The 13360-nt window shown below is 38.5% G+C and overlaps 1 protein-coding gene across 1 annotated transcript in view; it reads right to left on the reverse strand.

Moving 5' to 3' along the window:
* Nucleotides 1-1527: 1527 nt before the first annotated feature.
* The window catches only part of LOC147795488 (uncharacterized), a 29105-nt gene continuing 17272 nt past the window's right edge, over nucleotides 1528-13360 (reverse strand). Inside the window, exons 6-11 of the mRNA XM_087131800.1 lie at nucleotides 12224-12508; nucleotides 9958-10074; nucleotides 8415-8531; nucleotides 7423-7544; nucleotides 6240-6498; nucleotides 1528-4516 (exon numbers count right to left, since the gene is read on the reverse strand). Coding sequence (XP_086987926.1) covers nucleotides 4263-4516; nucleotides 6240-6498; nucleotides 7423-7544; nucleotides 8415-8531; nucleotides 9958-10074; nucleotides 12224-12508 — 1154 coding nt within the window. The 3' untranslated portion in view covers nucleotides 1528-4262. The remainder of the gene's footprint in view (nucleotides 4517-6239; nucleotides 6499-7422; nucleotides 7545-8414; nucleotides 8532-9957; nucleotides 10075-12223; nucleotides 12509-13360) is intronic.

Genomic DNA, 13360 nt, shown 5'->3' on the forward strand with positions numbered 1-13360 from the left:
TGGGTGATACCAGATACAATGGCCCCTCTCAAACTACAGACAGCACTACTCATTGAGTACACTGCCTGTGAAGACTTTGAAATAATTGATTTAATGCACTTTTACATAAGGTCATATAATCATCAGCGGATCTCCTTGAACCATTTTTCATGTCAGAACGCAGTTCGGTCTTTATACCCGCTTCAGATGCCCATTTCACAACATATCCAACCGATTTTTTATCGTTAACGATGGCTTTTGACTGGCGAAGTATAATTTAGTAATGACAAAAAGAACAAGAAGCAATTGCTTTTTTATTGAAAACTGAACTGACATTAGCAACGGGATGAGGCAATCAATCAATGGCTGTGTTTGTTTCTCGCTGTGCTTGGCCATCAGTATTAATGATTCATGTTATACGTACCGCAATTGAAAGGTCGACGATATTTCAAGAAATTAAGGCTTCACTGATGAAGCCCTGACGACATTTAACGAATTCCAGTTCTTTTGTCGTCATTTTAAATGTGTTTTTATAGCTTGTAATATTGTACGTAAGCTATGTGCACAAGTCCAACAAGCAGCCGAACATCTTTCCCAAATATTTCTTTTTAGGAATTAGTTCGTATTAAAAAAAGACTTCCTGCGCTCCCTTCCTTCGCTTTACCATTAAGTAGAATATTGCAAACTAACTATGAAGGCAATATTAACAGTAATATTTCAAACTGTAAGGATGGTTTTATCATTTTATGTTAATGCTGTTGCTCGTCCGCACATACTTCAAACATGAACAATTGGATTTGCCAAAAGCTCACCACGTGGAATGTTTGATAAATCGCTGTTTGTGAACAACAGTTTGTGAATAAAGAAGCTGTCTACTTCTGCTTAATTCCATCATTTTATTCAGACGAGAAACCCTGTTGTTTTGTTGAAATAATTTAGTTTGGACATTGAAAAATAAAAAGAAATGATCTTCAATTAAAGCCCGAGGCTAGAAAGTTGTAATACAGGAACGTCAGTTCAATGCAGTGTTTCATAAGCAACCACATTCTATAGGCGTGCGTGTTGCTGATGGTTGCAGTCATGATAAAAGTTTGGTTTCGATAATGTAGGCCTATTGTGCTTTGATATTTATTGCGCTGGATGTGGCATCTGAAATAATCATCGATATCTTTGCAGTGAAATTCAAATTGTGACAAAATGTAACTTTCGTTTAAAATCCAATATCGATTAAAGCAGATTTTCCTTCTAAATTTGACTGTCTTTGTAGGAAACATCTGTACGGTTACAAGATTTCCAAATGGAGATAACTTTAATTGGAAAACACCATTTTGCCAGATAAAAACACGAGCCAAAGTACAAACTGCTTTGTTACCATGAAAAGCTGGATCAGCGCACAAGATATCCTTCATACGAGGGAGATTTTGAAGGTTGACCGAGATGGGATTAGGACCCTTAATGCCGGGCCTCCATAGTTCTCATGCGCTAACCTTATGGGATCTGTCCAGACAACCCCCCCCGGACAAAAGTAGGGACCTCAGGACATCTTCATTAATTTTTGTAAAACCAACATGTGTATCAGCGAATCACATCTCATTGGATATGATAATGGCTTTGTAAAAATGCAATAGAAATGGTCAAGAAATAAATGGTCACCTGTCATTGTCAGTGTCATATTACATCTTAAATTAACGTGGCCTATTCTTACTTTCCTTTTCGTAGATATGCAATCAATCTAACAGTTAAGGCATTCAAAGCAATTACACATATAAACTGAGCAAATGGAAAAAACAAACTTAACAGATGAAACAAAATAGAATCAATGTATTTCGCCACATACTACTTCTTCACTGATTTATACCTCTACAAATCAACTAATCATAAATGTCTTGAAAATAACATATTTTCAGTGGACAGAAATACATGTCAATTTTTCATCAATTATTCTATTTTTATCCAGTTATTCTAAAATATGACGACAACATCCACCAATTCATTGATAAGTTTTCCCCTTCATCCGTCGTTGTTGTAGCTGTGGATGTCACAGTTTGTCTGCAGACATCCAGATATTCCTGGAAAGTTTACCTCAAAAATGCATGTTTCAGACACTGCAATTTTGCAATGAATTCAACAATAAATCGTGACTGTGTCTCGACCATCAGAACCTTTCCCAAAAATGAAAGCACTCGCTACGATTACTCGTTTTGTCCTCATTTTCCAGTTCAACTAAGAAATCACATGACCAAACATCCTGATCTCAATGGCCAAAATGCCGGAAATGTTTATCTCATGTTCAGCCCTTTGATCAAATGTTAAGGGAAAAAGCCCAAGCGAATTCTATTTTGCCAAAAATGATACATTTTCTGCTTTTCTGATGCATTAAGAAACAATATTGAAAACTGAAAGTGTAGGAGGGGAAGGGGCTTTAATAGCCAGCTTCTGCTTCGGTCCACTAACCTCTTTCTTTCTAGTTCGGAATTAAACATACACACAAGAATCTTAAATTAATCTTTAAATATCACATTATTTCTAATTCCACTCAATGATAACAAGCACAATGCATAAGCTCAGAAATTAATCTTCCACCAAGCCTTGAACTATGACAGTTGTAAACATTGATCTGAAAAGCTCTTTGGAAAAATAAATTTTGAGATTTTAAAGAGTGTACCTATCTTCACAATGATTTCTTTGAATGGTCATTTTAAACTTATGGTCAAATTCTCACAAGATATATAATCTTATTTAACCTATTTTATATAATCGTGCACAATGAAAATTTTCCACTCCATTATTCAAATCTTGAATAACTTATTCACTACCCCATCACATTGAACATTTCATTTTCTACAATTTGTATAGTTATAATGTGTGATTTACAAAAAGATGATCAATATTTAATCAACTGGGCACTTCAGCAGTTTAATACATAAACGGACGTTCATGCATATACATGCAGATGTAAGTAAACACCTTCTGTTCTCAAAAAATGATGTCCGCTCAAGATTTTCAACTCTCGCTCCATATGTCTCTGTTCCCCATTTTTCAAAATATTTTCTCCATATTTATAACAGAAACGTCACATTGTGTACATTCAAGACTGAGCACATTAGCGGCTTATACAACACTTCGAAGTTTCAACTCACATCAAACATCGAAAGTTAAAAGCTCGCCAACCTAAAACCAGAATTTACAGAACCAGTGCTCTTTAGGAAGTGATTTGTATATCTGGCAAAAGTTTGAGAATCCAGTTCACACATTCACAAAATACACAAATTTCACAAAATACACTTCTTTCCTGTTCACGGCGCAAGTTCTAGCCAAGTATAAACTTGTTGTTTGATTACACCATTGGCAGTGAAATCTGTTATTGTTTTTAATTTATTCAACAGCTGCCATAATTTATCAATTGTAATAAGTAAGGAAGGAAACACCACCACAAGGTTGCAATCATAGTAGTAACAAAGTAGACCTGAACCCGCAATTCTTAAAACGACTTGTAGTTTGGGCAAAATGTACATATTAAATCAAATGTACATCAAACTGACAGGCATCTTAATCACGAAATGTCATGTTGAACATATCATCGACCAGTATAACCACATCCACATTGATTCTTGAAATCTCTATCATCCAAAACGCACACCAGGTATTTATTTTTCTTTATTCATTTATTTTCCAGTTCCTTATTAAAACTTCTTAAGTTCCAAATTCTCATAACTCACATTCTTTGCGTCTCATTGTTTGTTATTAGTTCCCCATGAAACAAAGAATGCAAGAATCACAAAGAACCTCAAGCTCAGTTTTGTGTGACACGTTTATCGAAAAAGCATTATTACAGTCACAAACAATGTTTATACCTAGCTTTATTGAGCAAGATCACACATTTCAAGATATTTGAATAAAAACTCTTGCTACAATAGCATACCTGGAATGAATACAAATTACTTCCCAATACGATGGTGCTACTTAAGGAATGAGTAGCCACCCACCTGCCCAAACTGGAGTGAAATGATGACGATGCGACTCTGAAGCAGTCTAAATATAGGAAAATGACAATTTTGATGATTAAAGAAACAGTTCTGTGTACGATTGAAATGAGTTTCCACACCGAAAGCTGCGAAAATTCAAAGTACGCTGTTTTATGCTTTATTATGAGTCTGCCATGAAACTAAGAATGCAAGAATCACAACGAACCTCACGTTCGGTTTGATGTGACAGGTTTGCCGAAAAAGCATTATTACATTATTTGTTCTGCGTCACAAATCGTTTCCACTGTGAGTCTCCGATTAGTTTACCGATTTGTACAGACGCAGCTTCATTTCGCTTTTGACTATTCGATGGCCTTCCCATCCAGCCCATATTATACCGCGATCATGACCTTGTTGATATTCTCCATTAAGCCCGTACAGAGCACCAGGGGTACCATTGCATGTGTCGAGCCACCAGCCTCCCTTCAGCTCAGCTGCACAATTAGCATTGGTATCCTCATCATTGTCCATGTCGTATGTTGAGAAGCTTCGCCCGTCTAGTTGAGACAGGGCTTGATGAGAAGAGGACGCAAAAAAGGAATAAGAAAATCAGACTAAAGTTTGTCAATCCGATCTCACAAAAAGCGTGATACTGAGCAAGAATAACGAATGAAGTAAAGGGAATTGCGGTGTTGAGCATCTATGGGTGATTTCTCTCATCTTGATAAAGAACAATTGGTGAAATGAGTTCCAGGTTTTGTTTTCCAGTCGTTTCGTGCGATGTTCAAGGAGCTAGGGTTCTAAGGCGAGAAATGTTCAAGGGCTGACCCTCTGCAAAGACTCCCCGATGTAGCGTTATGGATCATTGTGTCCTTTAACTAATGTTTGCCAGGTTGCTGTGAAATTTCTACCCAAAGTTGTTAATCTTAAAAGGGACAACTAAAAATGGAGAAAGGGAGGCCCGACGTAAACAAGTCGTAAGTTTGTTTTCGTCATTTTGTGATGGGATGTGATGAATAAACTAGGACTGGTTTGTTTGGTGATTATTTGACTGTTATAGTGAGAGAGATCACCACTAATGATAATTTTGCACACCCTCAAACTCGATCAGTACTGGAATTCTATAGTGTCCCCAAGTTGAACTCGTTCTCATATCATGCATTCCAGGGTTTCTTATCTAGCTTAGAATTATGCATATTCAACAGCCTAGCTGAGATGACAATTTTCTATCAATTTACTTATGCTAGAGTGTGGCGTGATTAGAATGCTCCCTTACTCCGTTGTCTTTGTGATTCCTAGGAATTTTGCGTAGTTAAAATCTACCCTCCAGGTGGCTGGGCGTGGCTGGGCGTAGTAAGGTCGCCTTTGGTTGAACTTTGTAAATGTCAATCATTCTTCGAGACAACTTTTATAAGCCTAGAACTTTTATCCACTCGGCGCTGCATTCTTTTACACGTGACAAATTATTCCGTTTTTCAACTTTTTACACACAAACCTTAAACTTTTGCCCACGACCACAGGAAAGTTACGTGACTCCTGGGGATGGAAAATGCCTGTTGGTTGAGTTCATTAACCACGCTGATATTTTATTAATCTCTAAGCTCTTTTAAACCCATACTAGGACAGAACTTCCGCAGCTCAGACTAGTCAGGGGCGGTGGATAAAAACCTTGTTCTGCGATGCCTAACCAAACGTACAGCGCGGCAGACAGATCGTTGTGCGGCTCCATATCGTTCTAATGGAGAAGTCAGTGCGTTTGAATATCCAGCTATATAGCCCAGCACCGCTACAACCCGACCATTGACCCAGACAGACACACCTGAGGCGTGCACCTCACTAGTTCTACCGGCTAGGCTAGCCTTGGTCCTTCTATTGAGTAAATGATACAGTGCCTCATCAGATCACTGCGCTAACCACGTTCTAGTTCGGACAGTATTGGGGCTACAATTAATCCACTCACGTTCAGTAAATTGTCAACTCTGAATGTCACTCGCCAAATAACTAAATAATAGTCATGCTACCACCAGCCTGATATTGAGGGACTGATATCGAGGGAACGCAACAGTTATTTTTAGAACTCCGTATTCTGCCAGCGGTTGACAGTTTATCGCTTTGATATTTTGGGGTTATTTGTTACCCCGAATTGTATAGTCTAAGGTGGCGTGACGTTTGGATAAAGGATGGGTTCAGGGTTACAAAAGGAACAGTGTGTAATGTTACCAAAATACCAATCATTGGTTCAAAAGAACCTCTGATATTATATCCCATAAGGAGTATTTCTGTGGTATTACGTACCCTGATGATGATGAGCACGTTTGCGGTGAGTCCAGGTGTATTTGTCGCCGCTGATGCCGAATCTCTTGGCCTGGTAGGTTTGATGCTCTGCCAGGTCATCCTCCAGATCTATCCGTACCTTCCACCTTTTCTCCGATGTTAGCTGACGAAGTTTCTCGTTTCCCAGCCAGAACTCGCCCGTCAGATTGCCGAATCCGTTCCGGTACTCGGTCCAGTTGCGAGTGAAATTCACCGACCCATCAAACCTCTTCTGAAACACCTTCAACCAAACATAGTTAGTGTTGAATGAATGACTGACAGATTTTCTTCCGTCTAAGAATGCATTGGTATAGTAATATGTGTGTTTGCAATTCCTTTCATACGCACGTTTTATTGCCTTTCAATATAAGAGTTTATTGAGCGAAGGTGGGGATTTCTTTCCACTTGTCGGCGGTGTCTTTGGTCTTTTTAACCGTCCAAGGTTAAAAGACAAAAAAAAAAAGATGAAAAGAGGACTGAGTGTAAACAGCAGAATGCTGTTTACCTTGTTCATAGGATTTAATCACCCTTCCCATTGCCTTATTTGCCGCTATAGGGAGTAATGCATTGCAATTGCAGAAGACTTTTAAAGACTGGTTTTCTCTTATTCGGCGAGTTTATAGTGATGTAAGATCTAGATTTAGTTTAATCTCACCGTTGGTGAAGGCATTTATCTTTCGATATAATATGTAGCAATTTTCTCGTTTTCTTCAGATTCTCATGGCATGAAATTTAGTTTGAGATTTTGTACTTTTTAAATCTGTTTACTAGTCTTTAGAAGAATTGTGACCGATCGAGTAGTATTAATCATCTACTAATGTGATTGTTTTGGTAAGTTCTTTGTTGGCGAAAACCCTGGAACAAGTCACTTTCTTTGGATATTTACAATTCTTATTAGAATTAAAGTTTTTTGTTTTATGTAAAATAGAAACAAATACAGCCTTATCCACTGAACTATTCTTAAAACACTGGCATAATAAAAACACATAAACGTAACTTGTTCAGCTGTTTAGTTTGCAACACGTGTTTTCTCGTAAGTGAGTTGTCAACTCTATATCTCTACAAAATTGTTTCAGCTCTGACATTGATTGCAAATCCTACATTTGAGGGAAAATTCAGCCTAACGATTGGGCTACCCTTCCTTAAAATGATAAGACAAACTTACAATCCAGCCTCCGGATGCAGCATCCATATCACAGTAGACCTCCAGGCCGTCAGGGTATTTTGACGGGTAAATGGTGTACACACCACTCTGGCGGATACCACGAAAATCAAAACTACGACAACCTGAGAAAAAGACGTTATGTATTATAATAACAGCATGTACGCAGGTTTAGGAAGGGGGAGCAAATTTCTTTTTAAAACCGAAACTTTTTTCACCCATTAAAATTTATCTCTGCCTCCTGCCAAAGTTGGTATAGTAGTAAATTGTTTAAATTAATATCGCTATCAATTCATTCCAACATTGCAACATATTTTCTGGGGGAAACTTCTACCCAGTTTCCCTCCTTGACTATTAAGGACACCATTACGTTGTAACAATTAGCTGAAAGAAACAGCTTTTTGTAAATTTAACAATATCCATTGCCGATATTGATGGATCTAAAACGTGGCCACATACACGGGCGCCAGTGAGTTTTAGAACAGAGTCCCTTGGTTTAATACAGGCTCCTTTTCCACTCTCTTTTCACATCGTCTGAATTTCACGTGGTTTTCCTCCACTACATCCCATTAAAGGATTCGTGATTTTTATGTCCTCCTTAGGCCTCGTTGCCATGGTAATGAGAATCGTGTGTAATTGCTCTGTGTAGTCGGCCAGGTAGTTCGATGATAAGGTAGATGAAGCCTTGATTCATGCGTGCAACATACTCCACCCAACTGGGCATCATGAGTTCCTGACACTTTGGGATTACTTGCATGTCACAGGTCTGAGCTTGCTTTATTTCACTGTTGTATAAGATCAAGAAAAGGAAATTTCGGTTTCAACGAAAGGGTTGTCTTCGCAGTGTGTTCGTATGAAAATGGGTGCACATTCGCGATAGCGAGCACGCTGGATAAATAAGACCTTACACCCAACACTCTGGGATCTAATGACGTGACTGGGCAAGCTCCAATTCACTGTAATGTGAAATAAGAAAATATAAGCTTTGGTCTTACCTTCAGGTCTTTTCTGGCAGTGTTCACCTCTGAAACCGGGTGCGCATTGGCAGTATTGGCGAGACTGCCGTTGATAGCATGTTCCTCCGTTTTGACAAAGGTCAGAACTGCAAGGATCTGGACAAAATCAGACAGGAAGTAAACATTTGAATTACTTCTTGGTTGGAAGGAAATTAAAGGTCTGAGACCCCCAAAAAAATCTTTCAGTATTGAACAAACCACAAAATGTCAAACTCTGATAAGAACGTAGCAACTACAGTTACATCTAAATACAATTTAATAGCCAAGTAAACGATTGAATGATTTAGGATATCCATCATCGTAAAATCATGTATGGGGCCAGTAGGCTTACACTGGCAAAAACCAGTTTTGTGCGCCAATCAACAATACTCAAGATTATCAGCATTTTTCCATACAGCCTTTTTTTAACACACAGTGGCTAAAATTAACCAAATGAAAAATAGCGAAGATTTTGTCATTGAAAAAATACACGTCAGGCAACTGCTGAGAAAGTCTATCCTTGATAATGTTATGCAACGCCAGCGGCGTAAATATGTGCCAGATATTGGGGTGGGGGTGACTTGCCTGGCCATGGAAATTTGAAAAGCGCCAAGAGATGTCGACGCTACGTGACACTATATAGGGGGCGGTGTTCATGATACAGGTGTATTACATTCATGCAGAAGTTCACATCAAAACGGCTTAGCATGGCTTTTTTTAATTGTTTTCCATTTCTGAGTGATAATGAATACATTTTGGTTCGTTGGAATGTCTAAAAACTTGTTCACAATCTAAGGAAATTCAATAGCCGACCCCGGTTAAAAAGCTGGAGGATGCATACCCCCATTCCCCGCGGATTTACACCGATGGACATCACCATTGAAATTCGTTCACTTGACTGGTAATACATAAAACGTAGAAAGTGATTGAAGAAACTTTCTGCACGGACTACAAACTTGTACAATGTATGTGGGCAGAACCGTCATGTGTAAATAAAGGTACAATATCATCACTGAGAACATCAGCAAAGCATTTAAAAATGCCGTATATGACGTTGAACGTTGCGTTACCATCTGAAACTAGCAGCAATGTGGCTGGAATTTTTAAAATTTATTTCACACATCTTAAGAACATCATGTCATCGTGTTGGCACTTGTAACTAAAAGAATACCGATACTTTCGAATGTGTAAATATCAGGAATTCGGGAAAATTGGGTGAATGGAAACCGCCAAAATCTAGGAATTAGTAAAAAGGACATTCACTGAGCCAAGAGATATATGCCAAAGCAGAAAAGTGAAGTATATTGCGCGTGACTGGTTCTTCGTTACATTTGCTCCGTGCAGGAAATCTACTTAGCAGTTTCTTGCTTATATAGCAGGTCTGTTAAATCACTGTTGTAACCACAGGCGTTTCACAAAGGTCACTGTGCAAACCTAATGTACAATTATAACAAACAAAAAAGGCAGGACTTGGCTACCTTTGCCTCTGATAGAGGAATCTGAATCTTGAAATTGAGTTTGAAATCGTAAGCTTTGGTCTTACCGCCAAGATGGTCCTCGCACCGTGTACGGAGGAAACCAGGTGCACATTGACAGTAGAAAGAACTGTCAGATTCAAGGCAGGTTCCTCCGTTTTCACAAGGTTCGGAATTGCAAGAACCTTGACAAGAATCAAACAGAAACGAAACAGTCAAGTTATTGTTCCGAAGGAATAAAGAAAAGGGGGCTTTCCGTAGCAGTGCAAAACCCAAATTCGGTCGTCGGTATAACATTGTCACAAGAAATGGCATCTTACACAATTAAGTATAGCTTTTTGCGATGTCCACTGATGAAATCAGGTACAAAATCAGAAAAAAAAAAGGTTTGACGGATGATGCAACTCCCCCTCCCCAATTTCAATAATGCTTGAGCGAACTGATGGTTTCTTGGCACAGTTAAATAAATATGTAATGGATCAGTCCTTGATTCATCGAATATGAAGACAAACACAGAGTAAAATCAGAAACTGAACAAGACCATTTCCTTCCTCTCGTCCACCTGTTTCTCTTACTAGCTCCCAGTGGCATAAAACTAGGGAAGCATTTCTTTCATTAACAACGAAGTCATGTCAGAAAAATGAAAAGAAAGTCTGATAATCTTCTAAAATCTCTTAAGACAAAACCTCAAAATATCCATTGGCCCGTTTTTCTAGCTCCGGACAGATTGGGTTTGTTCGAAATGGCAACTGCGTCACTACCCGTGGAGCTCGTTCATATAGATGCACGGGGATGATAATGGGATGTTCATCAAAGATATTCTGGCGGACATCCCGCGGGCCTGACCTATAAGTTCTGGTACTATTTGTGGCAGAAACGATCTTCCTCAAGGCTAAGGGTGCTGATCCATTTTGGAGGAAGTACATCGCTAATTTTTACTGAGAGTTGAACTTGCACAATAAATCTGTGAAGAAAATAATCCTTGACAACGGAATTGCCGGTACAGGAAGCAGAATTCATTCAACAATAATCTACAAATGAAACATGCTGATTGTATGCAGTGGTAGGCTAGAATAAGTTTGTCTTCACAGCCACGTCGCATAGCCCTGTTCATACGCGAATGTCCAACCACGTATGTGTTGGATAACCTGCATAAACCAATTGCTCACACTTTTTGCTGTTTAATTAATAAACAATATTTGCCTGCTATACCGCGTTTAGTAATGCGATTGAGAAGGGTTATTTTTTACCTGCGTCCTTTAGTTCATTTGGATCAGTCTCTATAATTGTCAATATATAGTTCGCGGTAGCATAGTCGAATGCATCAAGTATATGCACCACGTCAGCCATTTACCACTGTGTTGACGATGCACCAGTAGTGCCCTAAAGTATTAACAGCGTATAACTTTATGTAACACCATTGATATTATTGATAGGTCCCGTTGCTTTCACCATTTCATTCTACAGTTTTGCTGGTCCTTCCAGCGATTTCATTATTCACTATGCTAATATCGATATTCAATTCGCCAATTGCATTAGTCATATTATCTCTTCACCGTTCTACCGGTAATTCCATCATTTAATCTGGCAATTTACCTTATATGAAACCTTTTGTGAAAATTGTTGTTTCTTTCGTCAAAAACGAGATTTGATTTTCTCCGTTTGTATGTATTCGATTTCATGCGTTGGCGCAGTTATTTGATTTTACGCATCATTGTTCTCGGCAAACTCGTGAAGTATGTTGCTCGTGGATTTGATTTCTGAGCATTGGTTTGTGCTTAACAGCAACATAAAATCAACAATTTTAACGAAAGACGTTGGACAGAGATCACCAATCAAAATGGATGTACAGTCACAATGAAAGGACTTGGAGGAATCGGTAGGCTACAGCAACCTCCGTTTTCACACGACTTAAAACGGTGGAAGTATTAACAAGATTCAACAGAAAAGTAAACGATGGGATCACCTCTCAGTCTAATGAAAATTAGAGATTTAAGACTCTCCACCGTCGAAAATGACGCGTGGGGTTAGTGAGCATGTACATTGTAACTACAAATTACGCGTGAAGAGTACCATAGTAATATACAATTCATTTCAGTAGGCGATAGGCACGAGGGTATCAGTTGATGAAATCCCAAAGTATATTCCAAATTTTCCCCGATTCAGTCTTTTAAAAATGTTGCATATAATTTCTGTGGTACACATTTCAACAGCTCAAAAGCTAAACAGCAAATCGATAGTGCAGACATATAGAAAAACCACATGAAATAAATTATTACTCCGTTAAGTTTTACTCATATTTAGACAAAAAGTAACTAAGTTTATAGTGATTACCATTTGGCAAGAAGCGACGCAGCTTCATTTCAGTTCTTCCAGCTACTTCAAAGTCAGCCCAGTCATCAGCCAATCTAATACCGCGGTAATAGCTGTCTGTGGAATCCTCTGGAAGGAAATATTCACCGTTCAGATTGCTCCAAGAATCCTGCGGAGACTCACACTGGTCAAACCACCAACCTCCTCTCGTCAGAGCAGCACAGTTGAGATGGTCCTCACCGTCGTTGTCTTTATCGTAAGTCGAAAACGGGTGTGATGTCTGACTTGATGGCAAGGGGGAATTGCCTACAAAGATGAACAATCAGGCAAACATGCAAGAGCTTGATTGGCACAAGCAGATCAAAAAGATTGCGATGCTGAAACAAGGGTTCCCTCCGAAATATTTTCTAAGTAATACATCCCATTCTTTACTTATGTAAAAAGTAAATTAATTTTCAATCCTACAACCACAACAACGAAAACTTTCGGCTTCCATTTAAGAAACAGTATTTAACAGTATTATAAAACATCTTAAACTGGTTTTAGTTTCAGGTCCATTTGTTGCCGTTGTTTCCACTACTTTTAGCCATTTGTAGATAACTTTAAGGGTAGCTCCAATACAAATAATCAAAATGCACCTTTGTGTAGCAGTTAATTATTTTCAACTTTTGTTTACCATTTGAAAGGTTTTACTGGGTTTTTTTGGCTTTGATGCTCATAAGAATTTCTATATTTATGACTAAAACCGTGATCATTTTTTAAGATTTCATTTTTCATTCAGTTATCAAAAAGGAGCGGGGTTTATCGGGATGATGGTAAAGAGGTTCTTTCTTTTTGAAATTCTTCCCTTTACCAAGCTTCCCCAATACATGGTTTATCGTTTTTTGTACGTTCAGAACACATTTAAGTATGTGCCATATGATTGTAGCTTTTTATTTAAACGGCAAAACGTTACATATCTACCATAGACAAACACTCCGCATTGACTTGCGCAGTTCACACCAATGCAAAGGGTATTTGATTTACTTTTCAAAAACAGGTCTTCCCTCAACCATTTGATTCTACTAGAAATATGCTTGCTTTCTAGTTTTGTCTCTCTCGCTCTCTTGCCCCTGCCTGTGATCGTGCGTGATAGTGAATCATCGATGATTTATCGTA

The sequence above is a fragment of the Acanthaster planci genome, unplaced genomic scaffold (assembly GCF_054643075.1).
Source record: "Acanthaster planci isolate LZ-2023a unplaced genomic scaffold, COTS_SCS Contig15, whole genome shotgun sequence".
NCBI classification, from domain to species: Eukaryota; Metazoa; Echinodermata; class Asteroidea; order Valvatida; family Acanthasteridae; genus Acanthaster; species Acanthaster planci.